General features: G+C 35.5%; 3 protein-coding genes across 4 annotated transcripts in view; all 3 read left to right on the top strand.

The window, feature by feature from the left end:
* Positions 1-68: 68 nt before the first annotated feature.
* ERp60 (disulfide-isomerase A3) lies at positions 69-4,473 on the top strand. Its single transcript, XM_069060917.1, has 5 exons — positions 69-314; positions 369-926; positions 978-1,274; positions 3,497-3,863; positions 4,076-4,473. Exons 1-5 carry the CDS (start codon positions 160-162, stop codon positions 4,184-4,186), a joined length of 1,488 nt encoding a protein of 495 aa, XP_068917018.1. The 5' UTR covers positions 69-159; the 3' UTR covers positions 4,187-4,473.
* Positions 4,474-4,704: 231 nt separating this feature from the next.
* LOC138140147 (xaa-Pro dipeptidase-like) overlaps positions 4,705-18,881 on the top strand; it is a 30,410-nt gene continuing 16,233 nt past the window's right edge. Inside the window, exon 1 of one of the 2 annotated variants that reach the window (XM_069060919.1) lies at positions 4,705-4,863. In XM_069060919.1, coding sequence (XP_068917020.1) covers positions 4,847-4,863 — 17 coding nt within the window. In that variant the 5' untranslated portion in view covers positions 4,705-4,846. Of the gene's footprint in view, positions 4,864-12,300; positions 12,462-18,881 lie in introns of those variants that run through there. The other variant, XM_069060918.1, reaches the window with a different exon arrangement.
* On the top strand, positions 8,601-10,601 carry LOC138140152 (uncharacterized). The gene has a single exon (XM_069060927.1). The coding sequence runs from the start codon at positions 8,882-8,884 to the stop codon at positions 9,332-9,334; it is 453 nt and encodes a 150-aa protein (XP_068917028.1). The 5' UTR covers positions 8,601-8,881; the 3' UTR covers positions 9,335-10,601.

The following is an 18,881-nucleotide window of genomic DNA, read 5'->3' as shown; positions in this document are numbered from 1 at the left end:
TATGGCACGTGACACTAGTCGACCAATAGCATCGCGACAACGCTTAAAATAAATGACATGCGCAGTTTTAAAGCCACGTAATTTCAGAACCGGGTGACAGTACTTTGCGGAAAGTTGTGCCGGGGAAAGATCTTTTTATCTAGTATTTTAAGATTAATTATGGAAAAAATGTATTTGTACAAAATATTTGTGTTGTGCTTTTTATATTCCGTGTGTTCAGCGAAAGAAGAAGACGTTCTGGAGTTCAGTGATAGCGATTTCGAGAGTGGAATCGCCGAACATGAAACTGCCCTCGTCATGTTTTATGCCCCTTGGTAACTATGAAACCGTTCGATTAAGTGATTTTATTTTTGTTTTTACCCCATAAGGTGCGGCCATTGCAAGAAACTCAAACCGGAGTACGCGAAAGCTGCGGAAGATTTGATACGGAACGACCCCCCGATCGCCTTGGTCAAAGTGGACTGTACCGAAGCCGGTAAAGAGACTTGCAACAAGCACGGCGTCAGTGGATACCCTACGTTGAAAATTTTCCGTGGCGGAGAGTTATCGCAAGACTATGGAGGCCCGAGAGAAGCGGGAGGTATTGTCAAGTACATGAAGGCACAAGTGGGCCCCAGTTCGAAAGAACTGACCAGCGTTGACGACTTTGACAAATTCTTGAAAGCCGAGAACGACGTCTCCGTCGTCGGGTTCTTTGAAAAAGAGTCGGATCTCAAAACCGCGTTTCTTAAGCTTGCTGACAAATTGAGGGAGAAGGTGAGATTCGCGCATTCCACATACAAGGCTGTCCTAGAGAGACAAGGGATCACTGATGGAATTGTCCTGTACCGTCCAAGTCATTTGCACAATAAATTTGAAGATGACAGCGTCGCCTATTCAGGCAGCCCCGTAACTGGGGAAATTAACGATTTCATCAACAATAATTAGTATGTAGGTTGTCTCACCAAATCGTTGTAAATTCACGTTGAGTTTTTCAGTCACGGTTTAGTCGGACATCGCAAATCTGACAACAGAAATGATTTCCAAAATCCTCTCGTTGTTGCTTATTACGGTGTTGATTACGTCAAGAATCCCAAAGGAACAAATTATTGGCGTAATCGTGTTTTGAAGGTTGCTAAACAATACAAGGATAAAATAAATTTCGCAATCAGCGCCAAAGATGACTTCCAGTACGAATTGAACGAGTATGGTATTGATTTCGTCAAGGATGACAAACCCATTGTTTTGGCGCGAGATGCTAAAAATCTAAAGTACACCCTGAGAGAACCATTCTCGTAAGTATATATTTTCCAATCGGCGATAAAACCCATCCCAATTTATTTTTCAAAACTCGTCAATCATTACACATTCACATAATTTTATGTTACCGTTAAATTATCAAAAAGAATAAAAAAAAAATACATTTACACTTCTCAAGCCTTTGAAAAAAATCAATAAAATAACATGTCTTATTTCCTTCTTAATATATTCTTATAATATGTACGAGAGATAGAATAACTGCTTGAGTTGTAGAAATTACAGCGTCGTTTTCATGGTGGCTCTACAAGCGTGGCTCTAGCTTGGCTTTGGAAGAGTCGTTTTCATATTCATGGTGGCTTGCTACTTCAAGACAGCCACGTCAACGCGCATGCGCTATTCAGCGAGCTAGCGTTGAGCAACTAGGAGTTGCGAGTTCGAGCGCATGCGCAAGCTTCCAAAGCCTGAGCGTGGCTTTGAAAAATAGAAATAATTCCTATTCTAGCAAAGTCCGAGCCACGCCGCGGCGTTTTTTAAAAGCTGTGCTCCCATTGGTCGAGCGGTTTCCAAGCCGAGCGAGCCACGCTTGTAAAGCCACCATGAAAACGACTCTTTAATCTGAAGTTATAAAAAAAACCTCTTAAGAAAGCACTAATTTCAATAGGAGTGCTACAACGGTCGATGTTAGGTCCCTTGATGTTCTCAAATTATATAAGTAGATACTATTAATTGTATTTGGTTGCACATGATTCAACAACGTTAGTATTAATGAAATAATGCTTATAGAAATGAATAAAATCTGCAAAAAGGGTCTGAACAAAATAAAACGACTTTAATATGTGTTACAAAAACTGCCAATTTACTTTTTATTTAAGAAAGAACTACAGAGTATACAACGTCTTTTGGTATCAGAATTGATAGAAAGTTGCTGCGGATTAAACACGGCAATATAGCAAAGAAGTTTGGCAACACACTAGGCATATTTATATAATTAAAAGAGTATATAGGCTGTTTGATAAAAAACGCCTCAACCCATAACTTTTTTATTTATTCGATTTCAATGAACAAAAAAACCGAAGATGGTTTTTCATGCGCTACGAAGCAGCCATAAAATAATTTTTTTTTGGCGTTATTTTCAGTAGCTTACGATAGTCAACTTTTTTTTTTTTAATGGACACATGTAGTTTTTTAGGCTCAGTCTGATAAAGTTTTTTTTTCTGAATCTAACGATGTATTAAAAATTATCGTTTGGTTCATAGCTGACTGAAAAAAAAAAAAAAAACAATTTTTAATTGTGGTTGAGTTTATTATGAAATTTTCAAGTGTGCCGTGAAAAACAATTGGACTACAAATAGCAACAAATGTCAAGTGTGAGTTTGAAAATTTTCAGGTGCAATCTTGAAGAGTTTTATTATTATTTTCATGGAAAACATAAATAATAATTAAAAAAAATATTTTTTTTTATTTATTATTATTATTTTTTCTATTAACTTTTTGTTTTTGACTAATTACGATTTTTACTGCACTCGAACATAAAATAATAGTCAAATGACAGCTATCCTGCATGACTGACAATGTTATTTTATACTTAAATAAAAAAGTTTAAAAAAGCAGATGAAAACTTCTAAGCTGACGTTTGGATGACATTTATCGTACTTTGTACTCCGATTGTTTTTCACGGCACTCTTAAAAATTTTATAAAAAGCTGAACCACAAAAAAATGTTTTATTTTTTTTTCAGTTAGCTATGAACCAAATGATAACTTTCAATACATCATTAGATCCAGAAAAAAAAACCTTACCAGACCAAGCCTAAAAAACTACATGTGTCCATTAAAAAAAAAAGTTGACTATCGTTAGCTATTGAAGACAACGCCAAAAAAAAACATTTTATGGCTGTTTTGTAGCGCTTGAAAAACCATATCTTTGATTTTTTTGTTCATTGAAATCGGATAATAAATAACAAAGTTATGGGTTGAGGCGTTTTTCATCAAACAGCCTGTATTCCATCTTTGTATGTTTAAGAAGTGCTAGTACACCTTTGCCAGAGAGAATATGTGTTTTACAGTCAATAAGAATTACACAATCATGGTATAATGGCACCAAAAAAAATACTATAATAAAAAAGAACTATCAAAAATATATATACCGAGAGCTTTCACTTTTTTTTTTCAAGATTTGTGTAATTTTGTGTGAATTTTCCTGTTCGCATGATATTAAAAGAATTATTTAACATCTTCTTCTGTATGTAATTTTTTTAGTATTGAGGCTTTGGACCAGTTTGTCAAAGAACTCCTCGACGACAAACTCGAACCGTACCTAAAAACGGAACCCATTCCCGAAGATAACGACGGTCCCGTCAAAATCGCAGTGGCGACAAACTTCGATGAAGTCGTGACCAACAACGAAAAAGACACCCTCATTGAGTTCTACGCTCCATGGTGCGGCCACTGCAAGAAACTGGCTCCAGTTTACGACGAACTCGGTGAAAAATTGAAAGACGAAGCTGTCGCAATCGTCAAAATGGACGCTACCGCTAACGACGTACCACCGAACTTTGACGTGCGTGGCTTCCCAACTCTCTATTGGGCTCCTAAAGATTCCAAAGACAACCCAGTTCGTTACGAGGTACGTTTATTCTCAAAAAGAAATTGTATTAATAAAAGTTAATCTCCGCTTAACTCTTATTTTGAGGGTTTTTTTAACTTTATTTTTGTACATGTCAAAATTGTGTTGAAACTTTAAATAAACTGCGCTAAAGTGCTTGCGCAATGATCGTGTCGTCAGTGACAATGTTTTTGGTCAACTCTATATAACGCTGAATTCTGAATTATTTACAGGGTGGACGTGAGCTCGACGATTTTATCAAATACATCGCCAAACAAGCTACTTCTGAGCTTAAGGGATATGACAGAAAAGGAAATCCTAAAGCGGAAAAGACTGAACTCTAAAAGTGTAATTATCAGTGATTGCACCAATGTAATTATAAATAATTTAATTTTAAATATGCCGATGTTTTCCATTGTAGTTGAAACTGTAATTGTTTTTGTAATTAAATCGAATTTCACTAAATTTTTTTAATTATTCACAATTTAAGATTGGATCTGGAATTCACTGAAATATTGATTCCTATTGAGGAATTCAGAACTATCTTTAACTTAAATTTGTCTTGTGTCTTAGGACTGCATTATATGGTATCGGTTTTATTTACTTTTTTCAATAAAATCGTCAAAAAGTGTTTTGTAATAAATTATGAACCTATCCTCCTTTTCCTTTCTATTACCCAAGTTGTTGAAATAAATATGTTTTTGGGATAACGAATTTTAAAATCCAAGTATATAATAAAACGCCAAGAAAATTTTTAACAAGGTCAAAGTTTAATGTCATTCTGAAAGACATGCAAATTTGTTTAATTCGAGAATTTAGAATCCGCGGAATTGTATTGACTTTTTACTTGAAGAAATGTTGTAAACGGCAAAAAAAAATCAATAATTTGACACTTTGCAAAGCTGTTGCTAAAAGTTTTTAATCATTGCAATACAAACAAATACAAAGCTGTCACAGGTCAGTGAAGTGGTGTTCTAAATAAACTTTTTGAAAATTAAAAAAAAATGACAACTGCACAAAGGTGAGCAAATTAAAAATTTGATAAAGATTTTCAATGTCATTGTAAAAAATGTAACATGAATCCACCACTAGTAATAATGAATTGTTCAAAAGTGGGTGTACAACATTTTTGAGGTTATGTCAACTTTTCAAACTTTCTTTTTTTAATTCAACAAAAAAAATTACATCAAAAATCATTGTAAAGACGTGCTAGCTAAACTAGTAATTAATTTCATCTAGGAATTCTAGTTTCAAGGTGCAAACCATGTATATTCTTAATTTGTTCTTTTAAAGTATCGTAAACAGTCCTGTGTTGCTTTGGTATGGACAGTCCTTTAAAGTCCTCACTTTCTACGTAAATATTGAACATAGCACCACACCCCCCTGACACATCTTCAACTTGAATTTTTTGTGAAGTTGGAAATTTCTTTTTAAGTATACGTTCGATTTGTTCTTCGGTCACTACATCGTTTTGGCTACACCATTGCCTATTTATCTAAAACAATCTCCATTACTCAATGTATTTCTGCCAAGATCAAATCTACCAGTTCAGAAAGTTGCGGATTTGGCCCTCGCCCAAAACTCGCAATTTTATTATAAATATTGAGTACAGTTCTGTTCATTTTTGTTATATGGGTCGTGTGAAAAATTTGCTGAAACTGACGGCAAATCTGAAAATCACGCGCGAGACCTGAAATTTTCATGTGCGCCGAGGGAGGTGGCGCCCTCGGTGTACCCGCGGCCAAATCGACAACTAGAGATAGCTAAAACAGGATGAAGGTTTTATTGCAAAACATATCGATAATAATGTTGTCTGCCAGATAAAAAAAATCAGTATCGAAAAATGTTCACGGAAAAATTGAGTATTTCTGACATTTATTTAATTTTTTATGACAAAATTATACCGCCCGAATATGGAGTTAATTGATCATTTATTAACAAATGATTGCTTAGAAAATAAGCCAGACGTCAATAATTGTGATAATAGACAATATAAACATTCAGGTGGTTCTTGTAACGTTGATTCGATCTATTTATGGGATGTCTATATCCGCTAATTATTATTATGTAGGTAATATGTATGTACATATACCACTTTGTTTTTTCAAAGATTTTGCCCTAATTTTAAAGGTTAAAGTGGATATTTCAGGAAGACCCCTTCAGAACACTTTGTTTTTTAAGCGTTTTGACCTGTTTTATGTAGCTTTTTTTAAAAGTCAAAATGTTAAGGAATCTACCTTGTTTTTAAAGGTAGGTAGTTACCTTTTTTAGAAAAGTCAAAATTTTAAAGAATCTATCCTGTTCTTCCAAAGGCGAATTCGATTTAGTCTAAACAAATTCACCGTTGAAAACGATTAAAGTTTAAATATAGGTACCTAAAATTAGGGCAAAATCTTCGAAAAAACAAAGTGTTCTGAAGGGACTTTCCTAGTATGTAGTATATTATCATTTTGTGATAAAGTTATATTTGTGTTGTGGCAGTACGAGTAGTTGTATTAAAGTCCAAACAAATTTATCAGTAATTTAAATTTTTTTGAACCAAATTGCTGCAACTGTGTTATTGACATCGTTTTTTTTTTTATTGCATTGGCGCTCTATCACTATTAACCGATATATGTAATTGATTTGATCGGTGAAATCGGGAAATTAAAAAATTACAACGGTCTCCGTGTTTTTTTCATTTTTACTATTAATTTCCTTTTCATGTCTTCCTTTTTCCATTCACACTCAATAGTTCACGTTTCTTTATTAGAACGCGCCAGGAAACGTTAATAAATCTAGACAAAACACTAATTAATATCATTCGAACAACATGTTTGTTGTGTACTTCGGCTGCAACTTATTTTCCAAGATGCTCAATCAACAATTTCATATTTTGAGTAGGTATAAATCCCACGATGAATTAATCTTTATTTTTATGTTAAAACAGGTGTAACAAACTTGTAATGTGCGAAATAAGTTTGTGCAAATGGTTAAGTTGTAAACAAAATTGCGGAACATTTGGCAATCCAGTCATACTTCCTCGTCGTGGACATAAATACACAATTTGTAACAAAACAACAAACAAAAAACTCGTCTTTTGTGACAAGTGGTTGTTTAAATACTTTGCGTCGGTCACAACATAAAAATTATAAACATCGACTTTACTGCAGAATGATGAAACTTGTTTTTGTAGTAATTTGTTGGTTAGGTACTGTCGCTACAAAAACAGTATTTATTAGGGAGCCTTTGTTAAAAATTTCATAAAAATGTTTACGACAAAAGAGCATTGTTTTATGTAAGATACGTTTCTCATTTGAATAAACCCTGTTCAAGTAGTAAACAATATCTGGATCGATAAAATGTAGGAACGGAAACAAAGGACGCGACTTGAGATTTAATATAATAAAGGATAACAGAGAATGTCGCGAAGTTGATCGAATTTTATGTCATTAGCGAGCTTGAATATTAATTTTTTCAATTTTTTGTTTGTTAATTAACGTTTATTTACATATATTTTTTGTCTCGTTACTACTAGTATGGCATCTACAGCACACAACACTTTTTTAAGGATTCAACCCTGTTTTTAAAAGTATATTTAAAAAAGTAAGTTATTTCATTACCAAATAATACATTAAGTTTGTTTCTTTTCGATTTAGAATTTAGAAAGGAATTATTTGATAATAATTCGACAATCATAGAGGTAAAAAAAGTCAATTAAATGGAAGTAGAATTATATAAATCTCAAGAAAAAATGACTATAGATGTCTAGAAAAATAATAAGAATATATGTAACGCTAAAATTTTTAAAGCTCGTTACAGGGATTATGCAGAAAATCACACACCTTAATAAAAGAAATATGTAATGCAAAAGTAGAAAAAGCTATAAAAAAACAATACATGTGTTAATACTTATTTAGGTATCAGCAGTCTCGTTTTATATCACTTAAGAGAAATATACAAAATGGACTTTGTTGCAGTGTACGTTTTTAATTTGTTGTTTGTTTATTTTTACGTTTAGTAATGTTATCAGAAATTGGTGAATCATTCGGTCAAAAGTTGTTTCAATTAATACTCGTAGATGAGGAACTCGTTGTCACAACACCGGCGCCATTTCAAACGAAAACAGTAAACAATATTAATGAAAGGATTCCTTCTCTACAATAAATGCTACGGCTTAAAAATATGCAGGGAATTTTATTTTTAATCGTATCAGGTTGGTTTATTTGAATTCCCTAAACGTTACAATTATTTTTGTGACATCTGGATAAAGAAATGTCAGTTTTTTTTGGGAAGATATTTCACAATCGGGGGTCGGCTGGGTCAGCTGTCGTATCGAAGGGGGTGCAGCTGAATCACCCCTTGTAACATGTTTATAAATTCAAAATTAACGAAAGCAATCGATATTCCGTAACACGGGAAATCAGAAGCACTTAACTTGATGTACTTCCTGTCGGTTATTTTCGATATGTTTGTGTTACGGTTGGGGAAAAAACTTACTTAAAGCAAGTCATTTTTCCTCGATTTCGTTCGAATGACATCAAATAATTTAGAGATATCACATAGAGAACATGCTTTCTTAGTTTCGCCCCTCGCCCCGTCCACCTTCAAATTGTAAATAAATAGTAAAGTTGCCCCCACTCCAGTGACGTCACGCCTGCCATTCTACGTTCCTTGAATGTAGACGTAACGTAACCTTGATTCGTTTTTCCTACGCCGGTGGCCTGAAATGTTTACATAATTGTATATCCCGGGGAGGAGTCGGTTTTCGCGAATTGGCCGTCGTAGGGGCGAATTTGTCGAAAAATCGTGATCGGGGTGCGAATTCGGTGCGAATTGGGCGTTACGGTCCGCATTCGGGGGTATTGTTTACATGGTGCTACTTTTCGCCGGCGCATGTTTTCGTGAAAGCACCCAAACAACAGTTAACGAGGTTGGTATACCGACACGAAATGGCGCTTTCAGTCGATTAGAGAACCGCGAGGAGTGAGGTTGTGCTGTTCAACGCCGTTTGTTTATACACAAAGTTGTAAACAAAGTGTCGAGTGGTCGGTGTTTGGATGCCCGAGATGCCTTCAGCTGATATGCGCACCATGAGCACGATGAACCCCATCCGGGGGCCGGAGTTCAACATCAGCTCCAAAGACGTGGAAGGTCTGGTGCTGGAGATCAAGGAGAACCTGCGGCTGTCCGCCACGACGATGAAGGCGATCCCCTGCAGCCACCTGTCGAGGAAGTCCTCCAGGGCCTCCCCGTACCGCATCCCGGGGAAGTTCTGCTGCGACTCGGCCACCTGCGACTCGTCCTGCCTCAGGAAGGCGAAACGCAAGCTGCAGCAGGACCCCGCTCAGGAGGACCCCTACGAGCTGCTCCAGAAACTGCTCAGGGACGGGAGCCTGGTGAACGAGGCCGTCAGGAGGGTGCAGCTAGGGCTGACCCCGAAGCAGAGATACTTTTACGAATCCGACGAGGATTCCAGTCCCGTGTTGCGGCTGTACTCCCAAGAGAGCTAAATTCGTTCTTCTGCGTTTCATTAATTTATTTTGTCCCTTAATGTTCCTTTATTTGCAGTGAGTGTTTGTTGTATGTGAGAAATTGGAAACGTTGCGTCAGCAAGAGTACAGTCCGAGCCAAAGAGACGTAAGAATACATTTCGTATAGTCGGGGGCGACGGATCGTCTTGCCTGCGTTAAATCGAGTGATTTGCCCCCATTTTTCCGTTTTTTTGTCTCTGATTTACGCTCTTAGTATTATACGCTTAAGAGAGAATCTGAGATCAGTTTTACAAAACGTTGTATTACGCTTAATTAAGATTTACCGGACTTAAATAAAATTTTTAGGTAGTGTAAAATTAGTTTGGAACTCTTACTCTGTTACTCCGTATCTGTGATTGTAATATAAACCTCCCAGCTTTGTTTCCCTCCCCAAAATTATATCAAATTTTTCAAACAAACGGGGGAGAACAGGCAAGGTTTTTAAAATCACAAATAAAAAATCTATACAGAATGTGGAAAAGCTCTGGTTTTTTAAATGTGATTTTAATTTAAATTAATTATAAGTAGTCGTAAAGTACATAACGATGTTGGTTTTGTTTCTTTTTTGTTTTTTTTTTTTTTTCTAAATATTTTAACAATCGGGTCAGTTAATGGATCTGCACTTCATCAACGACGACAGGACTTTGTTTTCTGTTTTTTTACTCATACACTGACCTTTTAATTTATTGCACATGCCATGTTTGTAAATTTTGTTTTTTTTGAAACCGGATTAGACATGCTTACGCATTTCTTATTTGTTCACACTAATCGATTTGTATTTAACGAGAAACGCATTTGTAAGTATTTTTTTTAATTCAAAAAATGCACTAGATTATTGAACTGATTCTATTGCTGTTCTTGTGATATAGTTGTTATGCATAAATTCTTAACTCAATGGGAAAATGTGATTTTTATATTCACTTCGTAGATGCATTTCATTTTGTTTATAATTTATTTTGACTGTGTTCTTTAGTTAGTTCTTATTGGACAAAATGGGTTTTAAAAAGAATAGATTTTTTCATTTTTTTAATTATTTTTCACTAATTACTTTCAGTTACTATGTAGGTATTTAATTGAATTGCTTATCACATTTTGGCCGAGGACAATTGACTCCCAAATATATGTGGTAAAATTTATGTTATGATGTACGTTTTTGTTACAATCGCAATAATTTGTATTAAAATATTTTTTGATGCCCGTGGCATTCATATGTATTATAATGTCGAAAATAAACATGATCAATTAAGCGTTGTTTCATTACGCACAACCCAAAACAATACACACGATGCCCCGAGCGTCTCCAAACGCAGATCTTTCAATTTTCGATTGTACATGTTCGTTTTCAAAGACCATCCCGCAAGACAAAGAATCCATTAAAACGGTTAACAGTTGGAATGCACTGGTGCCGGCAAGGGGGGAGGGCCGTATCGCATTACATAATTCAAAATTATTACTCTTAAGCGCTATCGTTCCACTCAGCTTGTTTATTTATTTTTATTCGACAACACGGTGTTTGTTTACTTCAGAAAAGAATCCTCTTGTCAATCACACCGACACTTCTCAGATTGCATAGGAAAAATGGAAGCGGATTTTGTTGTAACTTTAGTAAACACGGGAAATTTTATTGTTCTAATTAGGATTTGATTGCGCATACACGTGTGACCCAATGCGCCGTAAAACAAATCTGCGAGTACACGTTTTATCAACTCTTTTATCCTTGAAGACGTATATGTATGTAGTTTCCACGTGGTCGTAATCTCTATTCTTTTAATTTACGTTTTGGAGTGTCACAAGATATAGATACAGCCTTTACTACAGATTACACCAACAACAAACAATGCCCGCATGCACTTTAATCATTTTTAATAACAAGCGATATCGATGATTTGTGAATTCTAGATTTCTATAAATACTCCATGAATCAGAAATCTGAAACTACACATTTTCTTCTGCTATTTGTTGACGCCCGCTGACGTTTTTGTCGTTTGGAATATCCCTATTTCTGGAGTAGTAGAATTTTATTGGATACAACTGTTCCGTTCTAAATTATGCCGTGATTATTGGTCGATTGTTAATCCCTCGGGCGCCGTCTTCTGTGACTCAAGACGTTCTCAGTAGAAGCTTGCATGAGTGTATGGTATTTCCACTACCGATAAACAAAAATATTATGATTAGGGACAAAATTATTTTTTACCGAGAAGTTATCTCTCGGTGCGTCATGACATTTCATTTTCAAACTTTCGATTCTGTAGAATTGTTATCGATTTTAAGCCAACGCAAAAATCTTTCTCTTCGAGTTAAACTGATGCCGAAGAGTGGCACCTGACGAGTAAACGGGACAAACACTCGTGAACAAATTGACAATATCAATTTAGATAAAAATTGGAAATGTTATGTGATGTCGATATCTATAAACCGACGTTTTTATAGGCTCGAATTGGAACATATTCTGACGACTATAAAAACGTTAAGTCACCAGATTAGTCGAAGATTATTAGATTATTTGCATTAAAGCCGTCTCAATTTTATTTGACGAATATTCGATTGTTTGTAAAGATACAATAACACAAATTAAAATTAAAATCAAGTGTGTAAATACGAGAAATTTCAAATGATGTAATAAATTTAATATTGGCAAATGCTAGCATCATTGCGTCACTTTCTCTCTATTTCATGATAAAATCGACTGACAATTGCAAAATAAATAGTTTAAAAAAACTCGTAATTTATGGGCCTTTTGGCATGTGGTAAGACGAATTCAAATTGCGCTAGATCAGAGAAAATGTGACGATGACGATTTAAAGTGTTTTGTACACAAGAGACGTCATCGCTTTGTTTTCAAAATTTATACTAGAGTAAATAAGATAATTGTTAATTGCAATGTGTCCGTTTGTTCATTTCTGCTGCTTCACTCTTTTGTCACGGTAAATAAAATCGTGTAACCTTTGTGCCCGGGATTTTGTTGATTTATTGTTCGATTGTTACAAAAGTTTAGATAACAATTTAATATCAGCGGTCTTAACTTAGTCTCTGGACTAGAGTAATTTGATATAGTCGGTGTTTACGTCGTCACCTCAACAAGAATTGCCATGTCCGTCCGTACCGAGTAAGTTTTGTGCAAAATTCTTGTGTTTGTTTAGTTTTTGGCGGGTAGTTGTGCAATTAGTTTTATCAGTGGCGCCATATCGATCGGATTAGTTTGGCTATCAAATAACACATGATAAGGGTCTGTGGAGTCGCCGCTCTTAAGGCGGGTTCCCATTCAAGTTTCCATCGAAAACAAACAGGGTGAACCTTTCTTGATAAGGTATAGGGTAAACATGTTTTTGTTTGAGAAAGTAAATACAGAGAAGTCCGTATTTGCACAAACCGAAAATTTCAATCGCGAATTTTCATACGGTCGTTCTGCGAAGAACCGAAAGTGTTCTCTTATCTTAGCGGAAAACATGTAAATTGCACCGATTTACATAAGCATTAGTCATAAGGCGTACAGTGTGGGCGAAGCTTTACTTCACAGTGTCATTCATGCTTTCGTTTTTAGTCTTGTGTGCTGACATGACGTAACCGACTTCCTTTAATATTCATTGAAGCACTCGAGCCATTTCCTCGTGTTAGCGACTCCAACGATGTAAACAAAATGGGAGACCCCCAAACATTCTAAACCGTTCTACCTGAGAACACCCCTCAGGTACAAGTCGGAACACGTTGCGACAGTCGACAATCGACAATCGAATTCTGTCGATAAGGCGTCTTAAAGCGGCTACGAGCGGGAAAGGTGAAAGGTCACCGGTTTTCCAGTTCTGCTTTGGTGCTCGCACAAATTTTGTTTAAATGCCTGAACTTTCGTCGACCAAATGGATTTAGAATAAATTTTGACCGATATGGTCGAAACACGGGTCACGGAACATCATGGTTCAGCGGTGCGTGGTCGGGATGGCCTTATCTTCGGCCACCGATGGTCGAAGAATTTGGATTTGTCCGTTACGACCACGCTTAGAGGAAAAATAATTCGCATAGCATAGACGATTGTTTGAATTTTTGGAAACGGTCGACCACTTTTGCGTGCGACAATGCGAAAGTGATGTTTTTCTCTTGAGACTCTTGAGAGTGGTGGGTTCTGGTTTGAAATTCGTTCTAATTTAATGCGTTTTCTCGCTTAAAACCCCTCTTCCGGTGTGGTTATCTAATGTTTTGTTTATCCGAGAAGAAAGTCGGATATACAAGTCAGTTCAAGAATGTCGGAAGTAGTGAACCGCATCTGGAGCATTGTTCGACGTTCGATAATCAAATCGTAACGGTGATCGACGAGTCGATTGAGGCAAATTCGAATTTTGCCTTTTGAATTTGTCCACACACAAAAATAAATAATGCATCGTGAAAGCAACGTGTTTCCGGTGCAGACACTCATTTAGGCACAGGTAGTGTGTTCATAATGAGTGCGTAATGTCACTGGTCCATGACCGAGTTCAAGGAAATTTTTTTCAACTTTAAAATTATTATCTTGTTTACACAAATCAAACTGACATTTTCTCATAATACAGACAGTGTCCGGACAAAATTAGACCAACGCCGCATTCCCGATCAATATTTATACTAAAATAGTTGACAAACTTTTCCAGGAAAGCTATTTACGGAATAATTATACACCTATTCGATGCCACCGCAGTCGCAGTCGTGCCATAGTTCAATACTGTTTACAAATTATTTATCAATTATTCACTCGGATCGATGGAAAATAAGTGTGTTAGGAACAGGAACTGATTAATCATCGTTCGGGATTTTAAACGGCACCCGATAAATTGGGATTTTGTTTTTATTTATTTGGAGAATGCAGACGCTCAGTATAGTTTTTTGTTTAGTCACCTAGTATGAATCAGTATGTTAGACACGTTGCACAATATTAGCGACTCATTATCAGCAATAAAAGAAAATAATGGAATTTATTACCCCGATAAAATTGTTTTGTCAGTGTGGATGTACCTAGGAATGCTATTGTTTTTGTTTATGTTTGTTAGTCATATGATAAACTGTGTCTTGTCGTCGTATTAATTTTCAATTTTTGTCAAAGGGGAAAGAAAAGCGCGGTTGTGATAGGAATTTCCAGTTAGTTTGAGTATCAACAGCAGGAATATTATCTTCATATTCTGCTGCAAAAATCAATATAAATGAAGGGTCAGGTTCCAGCGGAGACGCTCGAAAGGAAAGGAAATCAAGGAGAGCCTTCTGATACATTTCAGAGACAGTCCACACTGATTGATCTTCTAAACAACAAACAATTAAGAAATTTGTTTTGATTAATTGTTTGTAGAAACATTTTATCGAAGAAAACAAGGTAGCTTAAATTTTAAGCGAATTAAAAGCATCGACGTCTTTCAGTTTGCTGCAGGAGATTGTTTATTCCACGGCTTTGGACAGATTCTTTTTTAATTGGTCTTGTTTCTGAGTAATTTTCATTTTATCTCGTCAGAGTTCGCCGCAACAATAGATGCTTTTCGTAATTTCTCTGAGAAAAGGAATTTTTAAATGTTCAATTTCGAATAACGAAGTTAAGCCGTGAAAATTGGAAATGTCAAAAGAAATATCACCGAGTAAATGAAAGGAGGAAAAGTTATGAATAATGAACGACATCAAAAGTAAGGCGAGAGGTGGAAAATAAACGGATTTGGGAGAAAAATTTACCTAACTCACGTAATAGGGACACAATGTACACGAGCCTGACAACAGGGATACACAAAATGTCAGGAAGGGCAAAACAAACTGTGGAAACACAAGTGAAATGTATACATATTTAAATTATACATCGAGGGTTGTTGCATGATGATAACCTTCGCTGTGGTTTTTACTCACGTTCTAGGAAGTAGAGACAACCTTACGTTACGTTCGCTTTACTACTTAGACAGAGGCTGCTAAATTAGTTCTGCATTAAATATTTATGCCATGCTCTGTTCTACCCCACCTTGATAATAGCTCGATTAAATGCAAATGGAGCGAAAACATTCACACAAATAATTTTGCAGACTGTGGTATTTTTACTTTTTTGAAAATTTTCGCCTTTTGCAAATTGCGTTTTGGTAAAATGGATCTTCGAAATTCGTAAGAAATTAATACACTTCTAGGTAGACAAATTCTTACTATAGCCGTCCAAGAACTCTAATGTTATAGTAATGAGTAATGACACTTTAACTTCAATAATGAGAAGATTATTATTTGGCATTTTGTACTAACTACTAAGAAAAGTACCATTTAGTCCAGAGACTACCTGGACCCTCCTAGCAGTACCTGATGCTTTGTTACGCTAGTTAATCTTTTAACGATAGGGCTTGCAATATAACCTTAGAGTTCTTGGACGACAAACTAATGGGTTCTGCTAAACCAATTAAAAGAAGGGAGTAATCATAAGTTTACAAATCCTTTACCGAATTTTGATCTTCTTCGTTTACCCAAATAGAACTTTTATGTGTCTTTGCTCGAATGACATTTTTCCGGTTTATTTTTCATTCATTTTTTAGCTTATAGTTAGAAGATTTGAATATGCAAATATTGTATGGTCCCTAACATATCAGATACCTATTTCCACCGTCGAAAAGTTCAACGACAATTTGCTAAATATTTACTTTATTACTTTATTTACTTTAATAGTAGCTACTACCCAAAAGAGAAGCTTCTCACATAATATTTTCCTGCAGAAGGCTCTACTTCCAACGCTGGAAAGTAGAAAGAAATATTTTGCTCTAAAATTTCTGTCACAACTTTTTAATAAATCAAATTAATACAGTGTGTTGCAGTTAAGATGAAGACACCCTTAGATTTCCGTTTAAATGCAAAATTCGCACAAATAAACAAACAAATAAAAAAAATCACTACTTATTTATTCTTTATTAAGTAAAAATTGAAACAAATATTGGAACACAAACAGGAACAGGGGGTTAAAATTGGATTCTGAACAATTTTTTCTAATAACTTCTTTGGAAATCTCTGAAAACCAAAATATCAAGAACTGACTCGATCTCTACTCCTACAGATAATGAAAATATCAAGTTTATCTCTTTTAGTTCTAACTTATTCAAATTATATACCGGGTGACCGACGAAAAATCTTTGACGCTGTATCTTGCGTATTTTTTATTCGATTTGATTTTAAATGACACATCAAGTGAAGTACATAGTTTGAAAAACACTTCGAGTATCTGATTCGATATTTTTTCGACATCTAAGTATTTTTTGACAGACGATAGTCAACTTTTTTTTCAAATCACAAATTTTTATTCGTTCTTATAGAGAATTTTCTTCTGAATGCCCGTACATTAAAAAATAAACAAAAATCTGTTTTAGTTGAAAAAAAAAAATTAAAATCAAATAACCAAATTTATAAAAAAATAAAATAATCTGTGCTAGTTGCTCAAAATTGCCTCCCTGCTGTTCCAGAGACTGTCAACATCTTCTAGAAAAAAATCTCTGTAATAATTAATTAAAAAAAAAAAACAAGTTGATGTTTATCTGTCAAAAACTGGATGCAACAGAAAATATTAATTTAGTTGGTATGGAAGTGTTTTCAAAATTATTTCATTTATTCAAATCGCATAAAAATTAAGCTTTAAAGGTTTTTCGTCAGTCACCCGGTATAAAACTCCAGTTTTTCTTTCCGTGTTGATTTAAATAAAACAAAGTCCTACTAATATCTGTATTTACCATTTACCTTTCTTCCATCTTTTTTATTAATGTGTGTTTACACTTGTTGACAGTCTACATAATAATAATGATAATAATAATTTGTAACTCCCCCTTTCTCCGGAGAAATTCTACATGTCAAACGCAGAAACGCCAACATTAAAAACACAACATTACAACAATTACAACCTCATTGTTCTAGTGTAATTTAATGTGGTAAACGTTTTTTCTTCTGGTTTCCTTGTTTTTAGTATCTATTGTTACGGCACATGTTTTTACGTTGCTCTTGTTCACCTGTCATTGTTTCCAAACGTGCAACTATTAAATAAATTATACGTTTGTAAACATTAAAAACCAGGAATAGAGTTTCAGACGTAACACCGGTAACATCGCGTTGAAGTTTTCGGAAAGCCCAGGTTGCGGTTGTGGTCACAGAATTCGAGCCGAGGAAGTTTTTATCAAGTGTACAAATAACGAAGTGGATTCATTAAAAGTACAAAATTCCGGAATGTGTTCGTAACAAATTAAGGGGATGTAACTTTTTCAGACTTCCCACCATTTTTTTTCTGTCGAGTGTCCTTTTGTTTTCTGTTCGGGTCGATGTGTGGGTAACTATTGCAAGTCTGTTGACTCGGTTTATGTAATCGGGACTTCCAAACACCCAAATATTTTGCTGGTTTGCTCACGACAAAGCGTAGGATGCAGACTGGTCAGTTCGTTAGTTCTTGACTTTTCACTTTATTTCACTTTGGCTATTGACAATCGGGGGCAATTTTATTTGTCATGGTATAGTCGCCCCAGAATTCTAAAGTTATACTGCACTCCCTATCGTTAAAAGGTTAACCTAACACAGAAGCAGGTAGTGGACGTGAACAGAGTTATCTGGCTTTGACTCGGCTACGAGGTGTCAAAAAATGACAACCCTCTCAGTATTGAACTTAAAGCGCAATATAACGTTAGAGTTCTTGAACGACTATATGTCCTATTTTTTTTTCCATTTTATGTGATGGATAACACTTCAAAAACAATGCCACCGTTATTTGAATCAGTGGAGACTTAATTGTCACTTAAGATGATGGTAGGAGTGCGTTCGGAGCTAGTACTGCTTATGAATTATTTTGTAAATTAGCTTGTCAGTTTCTGACGCTAGCTAATTACATATAAGTGCACCCACAAGACCACGCTGATGCAATTAGTCTTGAAAGGAACCAGTCAGCAACATGTAACGTGTACACATCTGTAGCAAAGTATTATTTTCTGCAAAGATTTTGATAGTGCTTTTGCTTCAGACAGGTTGCAGTTCATGTTTTCCGGACATACCCCAGTTCCTTATAAACTAAAATCGGCACGATGTAAGCCTAACAGGCTGAATTATAGAGTGGAACTTCCTCGATGGCGGCTTAAACGCTAACCGCCAATTGAATAATGGCAGTGTTTATTAATTGAAACCATAGAGGACGGAGGGACGTTGATGACAGATTTAGTTGTCACTTGTAAAAAACAGTCTCGAATCGTTGACAAAATATGTAACTTTCTGCTTTCACTATGTTCTTTGTGGTAATCGCACTTGTCGTATCTTTTCCTGGTCGAAGTAAAAAATTGTTCGCATTTTTGGCATCCACGGCAGACCACAATCTTGATCGAACGTAAAGAGCTTGACATTTAACCACTCCGTTTCCTGCGAATCGAATGTTGACAATAGTTTTTGAACTTTGAAGAATTTCAAAAATACTGTAGTATTTTCGCCCTGTCATTTTGACAGTTGTCTTTTGTGTATACATATATAGATTAAGAGGTCGGATTTGTTTACGTGAGGAAAGACAGAGTCGGTGCACAGTTTCACCGTCTCGCTAGGTGAA

This window comes from Tenebrio molitor, chromosome X, assembly GCF_963966145.1.
Source record: "Tenebrio molitor chromosome X, icTenMoli1.1, whole genome shotgun sequence".
Classification (NCBI taxonomy): Eukaryota; Metazoa; Arthropoda; class Insecta; order Coleoptera; family Tenebrionidae; genus Tenebrio; species Tenebrio molitor.
The sequence above is the reverse complement of the archived record's forward strand: the minus strand, read 5'-3'. Positions and strand labels throughout refer to the sequence as shown.